General features: G+C 44.0%; 1 protein-coding gene across 1 annotated transcript; it reads left to right on the top strand.

Moving 5' to 3' along the window:
* Positions 1 to 603: 603 nt before the first annotated feature.
* On the top strand, positions 604 to 2048 carry LOC142750734 (olfactory receptor 10C1-like). Its single transcript, XM_075859717.1, has 2 exons — positions 604 to 630; positions 1104 to 2048. The coding sequence occupies exons 1-2, from the start codon at positions 604 to 606 to the stop codon at positions 2046 to 2048; spliced, it is 972 nt and encodes a 323-aa protein (XP_075715832.1).
* Positions 2049 to 7978: the final 5930 nt, after the last annotated feature.

The following is a 7978-nucleotide window of genomic DNA, read 5'->3' on the forward strand; positions in this document are numbered from 1 at the left end:
GCCCGAATTACGTCCGTAAATAGGCCGTGTGAACATACCCTAAAAGGACCCAACAACGGCCCGCATCGGGCGTGAGCATGTCTTGATATTATATCAGCCCTATAGAAAGGCGACACCCAGTGCATGACCTGTGGACTTTTAGTGCTGAACTGTGTTTATAAAAGGAGCGGGGAGAGGGTCCCGATTGCTGGTGTGCTGCGTAATGTAAGCTCGACTGCGACCACCAGTAATATTTAGGCTAGCTTTTTATTCCAAACGTTAAACTTTAATTTTGACATTTTTTCTTTTATGTTTTTATATTGTATTTTGAATAGTTAAATTGTTTTTAATATTATGAAAAATATCCATTAGGATTATATCTCAGTAGAATAATATTTCATAGGAGCTCAGGGGATGGTTATCAGTCTCTGTGGACTCATTAGTTATAAGACACTCTATAAAAGCAGCTACAAAATCACCGGATTTGGATTTATTATAAAATGCAGGTTATACTGTCTGGACTCGTCTACTGTTATATTAATATATTCATGTTTTCTTTGCCTTATTCTAATATTATAAGATTGACTTTACACAATAACTTCATTATTTCACATGGACACAATTATGGAGATCCTACAAGAAAACGCTGAGGTGAGCATTAATAAATACTAAAAAAAAATAACAAAGCTAATTTATTTTATGTTTTTTTTATTGCTCAGTGAGAGAGAGGTTACTCATTTTTACATCTTTTATTATCTTCATTTTTACATTTAGCTGATTTAAAAAAATGCAAATAACCTAAAAAGATCATTTCAACTTAAATCAGAATCTTAATAAAATACTTTATGAGTTTAGCAGGTAAAGTTTTGAGTTTTTCATCCATTTTAGGATAGGAGAAAATGAGGGAATTTTTAAGGGAATCTCAAATAATAATAATAACAATAAAAAAATGTGCTAAATATTAAATTAGTTAATTTCACTATTTTAGTGTTTTTTTTTAGTATTTTCTTTCGATTAGTTTAGTGAACATTTCCTTTCGATTAGTTTAGTGAACGTTTCCACTAGAAATAATGACTATTTTCCCCAATAGATAACTTAATTGTTCTACTATTTGTTTTCTCCAGGTAATGCTTACAAATAATCTCACCTCAATTAATCTTCTGGGATTCTCAAATCTTCAAAGCTTTACAATCCCGTTCTTCTCACTACTGGTTATTATTTACTGTGGGACCATTATAGGAAACCTTCTTATTATGTCCTTATATTTAGTGAGTAGAAACCTCCAGTCTCCCATGTACTTCTTCATTACACAGCTATCATTGTGTGACATCCTGGTGATTACGGACATTGTGCCCATCCTGCTTCACACTGCACTGTATGGAGGGAGTACTATGACTCTCACCGGCTGCATCATCCAGTTTTCTGTCTTTGTCACCTCGGAGTCCACGGAATGTCTTCTACTGTCAGTGATGTCTTATGATCGATATCTGGCCATCTGTAACCCCCTCCGTTATAACTCCATCATGAATCAGAAATTTTGTGTTTTCTCTGTAAATATGATTTGGTTGGTGGGTTTTATAGTAATGTTGATGTATGCGATTTCTCTGTTTAGTTTACATTTCTGTGGACGACATGTTATTGACCATTTCTACTGTGACTTAGAGCCTATACTGCAGCTCTCCTGCTCTGATACATCCATACTTTATATTGAGGTTTTTATAATTGGTGTTTTTAATGTATTTTGCCCTTTTATAATAATTGTATTTTCCTATTTGTACATTGTTATCACCATCCTGAAGATCCCATCCAATACCGGAAGACATAAAGCCTTCTCCACCTGTAGCTCCCACCTTATTGTAGTTTCTATGCTTTATGGTACATTAATCATTGTTTATATGTTTCCACCAAGAGGACAATCCCTGATACTGAGTAAGATCTTGTCTCTGATGTATACTGTGGTGACCCCACTGCTTAATCCTATTATATACACTCTGAGGAACAAAGACTTTAAGGAAGCTTTCCATAGACTTAAACTTGTCTCGTTTGGAAGAAAGAAAAATGACTTGTAAGTACTTGACTATGTAAGGGACTGGGTCAACTAGGGCCATCCAAATGTTCAGCTTGTCCACCTTATATCACCATAAAAATCAATGTATAATAATAAATAAGTACATATTGTGAGACAGTGACATGTAAAGTCATTGAGGGAAGGTACATTTCCCCTAGAATCCTGTCATATGTATCCTAGGCTCCAGGGAATGAGTAGTTTTTGCAATAGAAAGCTCTAGCTTTCCAATCTCGGCTTAAGGAAAAGCCGGAAAAAGGGCCTGGAGTTGGATTGGGGAAGAGCAGGGCGGGTTCCCCAATTTCTAGTCCATCTCTGTTTGTAGGACAAGGCTGCTGCTCAATTAGCTGCACCTGCAGCCTGTATATAAAAAGGTGCAGACACAGTGTGTGTGTCAGTCTCACCCCTGACTCAGACCGGAGACTACTAAGTCTGGAGTAGCCTGTATTCTATGTGAGTAAAGACCTGTGTTACTCTGTGTCCAGTGCCTGGTAGGAAGGCGCTTGGTATAGTTAGATAATATCTTGTTTAGTTAGTGCTCAGCCGAGCAGGATTTATTTTGTATTTTGCCTTGTTGTACAAGAGGCTGTTTCTTTGACAAGAATAAAACACAGGCAAAGCCCTGTTATGAACTTTAATGCACGGTGTCCCTGTCTCTGGCTACAAAGAAACCGCTGTACCAACCTCTCCTGATGCTAAACCCTCACAATATGTTGAGTCGGGCAATGTAATTGTGCCTCCGCTTCTTTTTTTCTGTTTTTGTTTACAGTTGTAGCAGCTGATCGCCACAAAATATATCTTTACATTGGTTTATCTATGTCCCTTGGACGTACATGGTGTAAAAACTATAATTCCAGGCACTGGCATACTTATATAGTGGCCACTCCAGGAAAGCTTTCACTTTCTCAGGATCCATCTTGAGACCTTGATCCGAGATGATGTAGCCCAGGAAGGGCAGAGAACTCCTCTCAAAGACGCACTTCTCCAGCTTGGCGTATAAATGATTCTCCCTTAATCGTAGTAGAACCTGATGGAGATGCCTCCGATGAGTCGTCGGATCTGAGGAGAAAATCAAAATATCATCGAGATAAACAACAACACAAACATAGAGGAGATCTCTGAAGATATCATTAACGAACTCCTGAAACACTGCGGGAGCGTTACACAGTCCAAAGGGCATCATTAGGTATTCGTAGTGCCCGTCCCTGGTGTTAAATGCTGCCTTCCATTCATAAACCCGGCGAATCCGGACTAGATTATAAGCCCCCCACAGGTCTAGCTTAGAAAATGTTTTGGCTCCTCGTATGCAATCAGACAGCTCAGATATAAGTGGCAATGGGTATTTGTTCTTGACCATGATCTGGTTGAGACCACGGTAGTCAATGCAGGGTCGAAGGGATCCGTCCTTCTTTTTAACAAAGTAGAATCCAGCCCAGGCCGGGGAGGAAGACTTTCGTATGAAAGCCCTCTCCAGATTCTCTTTGATATAGGCCAACATGGATAGAGACCTAGGCAAGGAGAGAGGATATACTCAGCCACGGGGGAGAGAGGCTTTAGGAACCAGTTCAATGGGGCAGTCATAAGTCCGATGTGGAGGCAGCGTCTCAGCCTCCCTTTTTCTGAAAATAACTGCATACTGAGCAAACTGGGGATGCAGTCCCGCCAATGAATGAGGCAGAGGAGGTTTGACAGGATGGATCTGCAACAGACGATGACCATGGCACTTGGAACCCCATTGGAGAACCTCAGAATTCCAGTCCAGATCTGGGGCATATAGTCGAAGCCAAGGCAGGCCCAGTAGAACAGGATTGATGTCCTTGGGCAAAACAAGGAAAGAAATTAATTCAACATGAAGGACTCCAACCTGGAGCTTCAACGGCTTGGTTTTAGAAATGATGGGATCAGGCAAAGGCAGTCCATTTACTGAGGCAACAGCCAAAGACATGTCTAGGGGGACTGTGGGCAACTGAAGATGATCCACAAGCTCTTTCTGGCTAAAGTGTGCCGCAGAACCAGAGTCAAGATAGGCAGAAACTTGATGCGTCCTGTCGCCGGATACTGGGGTCACAGGAATAGTCAGCTTGGAACTGAATGCTTTATTAGGTACCGTTCCATCTAGGGTTGTCTCTCCAATCAGTCCAATCAGTCCTAGGCAATGGGAGAGACCCCTCTCTGGCATCTGGGGACACAGACGCACAATATGGCCTCCGAGGCCGCAAAACAAACAAAGTCCAGAAGTGCGTCTGCGTTGTCTCTCCTGGGTAGACAATTTGATATAGTTACTCTGCATAGGATCCTCTGGTGGGACGAATGAGGAGGATTGCTGGAAAGAAGAATCCAGCCTAGGAAGTTCTCTCTCCCGGAGAACCTCTTGGGAACGCTCCCGGATCCTCATGTCAACCCGGGTGGCAAGTAGGATAAGATCATCCAGGGAAGATGGCAGATCGCGAGCAGCCAGCTCGTCCTTGATCCCTGAAGACAGTCCCTGCCAGAATGTGGCCACCAAAGCCTCGTTGTTCCAGGTCAATTCAGCAGCCAGGATATGGAACTGAATAGCATACTCGCCTGATGTAGGGTCAGCAAGGATGCAGCAGCCGAAGAAACTCTCCCAGGTTCCTCAAAGATCGAGCGGAAGGTCTGTAAGAAGCACTGCAAGTCACGGGTCTCTGGTCCCTGATGTTCCCAGGGAGGGTTAGCCCATGCTAGGGCTTTGCTAGTAAGGAGAGAGATAATTAAGGTGATCCTGGCGTCATCCGAAGAGAAGGACCTGGCATGTAGTCTGAAGTGGATCTGGCACTGATTCAAAAATCCCCTGCAGGTCCTCGGGTCTCCGTCATAGCGTGGAGGTAGCGGCAAGAAACACAGGGGATTGGCACCGGTACAGACAGGAAGTGTAGCAAGAGGAATAGCAGGAATGGGTTCGGTGACGACTGTGGTTGGAGCAAGCAGCCAATGGGCAATGGCGTTCACCGACAGGAGGAGTTGGTCTTGTCGTGACTGGAGATCCTCCATCTCTGCCAGCATGGCTTGTGTTGTCAATGTCTCAGGTTGACCAGCGGGATCCATGGCCTGAGCGTACTGTCACGAAGCGGGTTAGTGGACCCACTAGGCTGTATAGCAGGGAGGCAGCTGGCCACACAACAAGAAACCCCAGTGATACAATGTCCCTCACAAGGGTACCTGGATAGTCCGGACAGTGGCTGCAGCTCTGATGGAGATGGGTGCAGCAGATAACGCCAAACGTGGCGGATGACACAGGTGCCGCAGGTTGCACCAGACGTGGCGAATTCCTCTGGATGTGCAGATGACACAGGATGTGTCGGATTCCACTGGACGTGGCAGATGACACAGAACGTGACGGATTCCTCCGGACGTGGCAGATGACACCGAACGTGGCGGATTCCTCCGGACATGCCAGATGACACAGGACGTGGCGGATTTTGCCGGACGTGGCAGACTCAATACTAAAGGCATAACACGGGAAACAGGAACAGGAACAAGGCACAGGAAACAACTGGAACGGGAAACACTAAGGGACCATTTGCAAAACAGACTGGGAAAACTAACAACGCTTAGTCAAGGATCAGAAGGCCTGGAGCCTTGTTATAGACCAGGAAATCGTGGCAGTTGATGATGATGACGATTTCCTTTGTGTGCGCACCCTACGGGACACAGCAGACCGGAGCGGAAGGGAGCGCTGGCGTCTCCTAGGAAGGAGATGGGGGCCAGCGCTCACGGGTCCATGGCTGCGGGCGTCGGGAGGTGAGTAAACCTGATGGCCCTCGGCCATGGACGCTACAGTGAGGTTTTGATCAAATTGTGTGAGTCCACCTGCCACTTGAGGGCGGGTGGCAGCGCTGGGGATAGAGAGATGTTGATTTGTTCACCGCAGGGTGGGCGACATTTCGCTTCACATCCAAGCCTTTCTCAAGCTCAGAGAAAGGTTTGGATGTGCTTGGGGGGGTTCGGATGTGGGTGGGGGCATTGCTTGTTCTGTTCACTTTGTGGTGGGTGGGCCGGCATCTCTCCTTCTTTGAGGTCTTGGTGCTGTTGCTTGTTCTCTGTCTATCTATCTATCTATCTATCTATCTAGAATCCAAAAATCAGGCAGCACTCCAAGGTATAAGCAAAGTATTAAAAGGTGCTTTATTGGTCCATATACACACGATGTTTCAGCTCAACACAGGAGCCTTTCTCAAGTGAACAGATTTATGTCATGACCACACATTTATAAGAGAACCAATATTACAAAAAAGTAGTGCCAATAAAATGCAACAACACATATAAGGTTGCCAAAAGGTACATAGTGAATTCATATATGTAACATTAAATGAGTGAGGAATATGTTATAAAGATACTATCACAACAGGACTGTAATACATAACATAATACATTACAGAAAGTTATATAGTCTAACAATCTTTTAATTGTATATAATTAGATAGGATCGTGCACATGTGTAGATATCACTACACTTGAGGGACTCAAAGAGAGTAAGGATCCGGCTCCAACGTAAACACAAACCATGTGCTGTAATCACCATTGTCGAGCTGCTACTATGCAGACTCGCAGAAGCATTAGTATTCGTGCTGCGCATTTCACGCATGCACAGTCACAAAGAGAACGCCAATCAAATTGCTGGGAGGGGCTGGTGATGATCCAGCTATCGTGGTCCATGTCAGTACCAACGACAGAATAAATGGTAGGTGGAGGAGCCTTAAGAATAATTTTAAAGAACTAGGCTACAAGCTGAAGGGAAGGACCTCCAAGGTTGTATTCTCAGGAATACTGCCTGTGCCATGCGCATCACAGGAAAGACAGCGGGAGCTCAGGAAGTTAAATGCATGGCTTAAGTCTTGGTGTAGAGGAGAAGGATTTGGGTTCCTAGAGCACTGGGCTGACTTTTCATTGGGGTACAAACTGTATTCTGCAGATGATTTGCACCTAAATGGAAGGGGGTCCGCTGTGCTGGGGGAGAGAATTCTAGCTGGGGTGGCGGAGAATTTAAACTAGGGCTGAGGAGGGAGGTCAATGTAGAAAAAAAAGGGGTAGCCAGGTTAGAGAGGGGTCAGACTATATTGGTGGGGGGAGAAACAGAATGTGGGGAGAGAACTAGACAACAGGATAAGGAGATCCTTTTGTTACAGAACAGCAGTGTAAATAAAAATGCCCAAATAATGTCAAATCACATTTCTGATAATAAAAGTGAAAAACTGAAAGGCAAGTTGAAGTGTATGTTCACAAATGCCAGAAGTCTAGCAAGCAAAATGGGGGAGCTGGAGGCCTTGGTACTGGTAGAAAATATAGCTATAGTTGGTGTTGCTGAAACATGGCTGGACTCTTCACATGACTGGGCTGTAAATCTACAGGGTTTTACACTGCTTCGGAAAGACAGGACTCATAGGAAAGGTGGTGGTGTATGTCTGTATGTGAGAAGCGATATGAAGGCAAGTGTGAAAGAGACAATAGTGGGTGAAGATTGTGAGGAGGCTGAAACCTTGTGGGTGGAATTACAAAGGGAGGTAAACACTGAAAAAGTTACTTTTGGTGTAATCTATAGACCCCCCAATATAACTGAGGAGATGGAAGGTCAGCTATACAAACAGATGGAGCGGGCTGCACAGGCGGGTACTGTAGTGATAATGGGAGATTTTAATTTCCGGGATATTAATTGGTGTCATGGTTCGGCTTCAACTGCAAAGGGGAGACATTTCCTCAACCTGTTGCAGGAAAATTTTATGGGCCAGTTTGTGGAAGACCCGACTAGAGGTGAAGCTCTGTTGGATCTGGTCATTTCTAATAATGCAGAGCTTGTTGGGAATGTCAATGTTCGTGAAAACCTCTGTAACAGTGATCATAATATAGTTACATTTTACCTATACTGTAAAAAAACAAACGCAGGCTGGGAGGGCAAAAACATTTAATTTTAAGAAA

Source organism: Rhinoderma darwinii, chromosome 3, assembly GCF_050947455.1.
Source record: "Rhinoderma darwinii isolate aRhiDar2 chromosome 3, aRhiDar2.hap1, whole genome shotgun sequence".
In the NCBI taxonomy this organism is placed as follows: Eukaryota; Metazoa; Chordata; class Amphibia; order Anura; family Rhinodermatidae; genus Rhinoderma; species Rhinoderma darwinii.

Bases quoted from the DNA above. Each gene is read 5' to 3' on its own strand.
- LOC142750734 (XM_075859717.1), top strand. From the start codon at position 604: ATGGAGATCCTACAAGAAAACGCTGAG. The intron at 631-1,103 runs GTGAGCATTAAT...TGTTTTCTCCAG, and splicing joins TCCTACAAGAAAACGCTGAG to GTAATGCTTACAAATAATCT.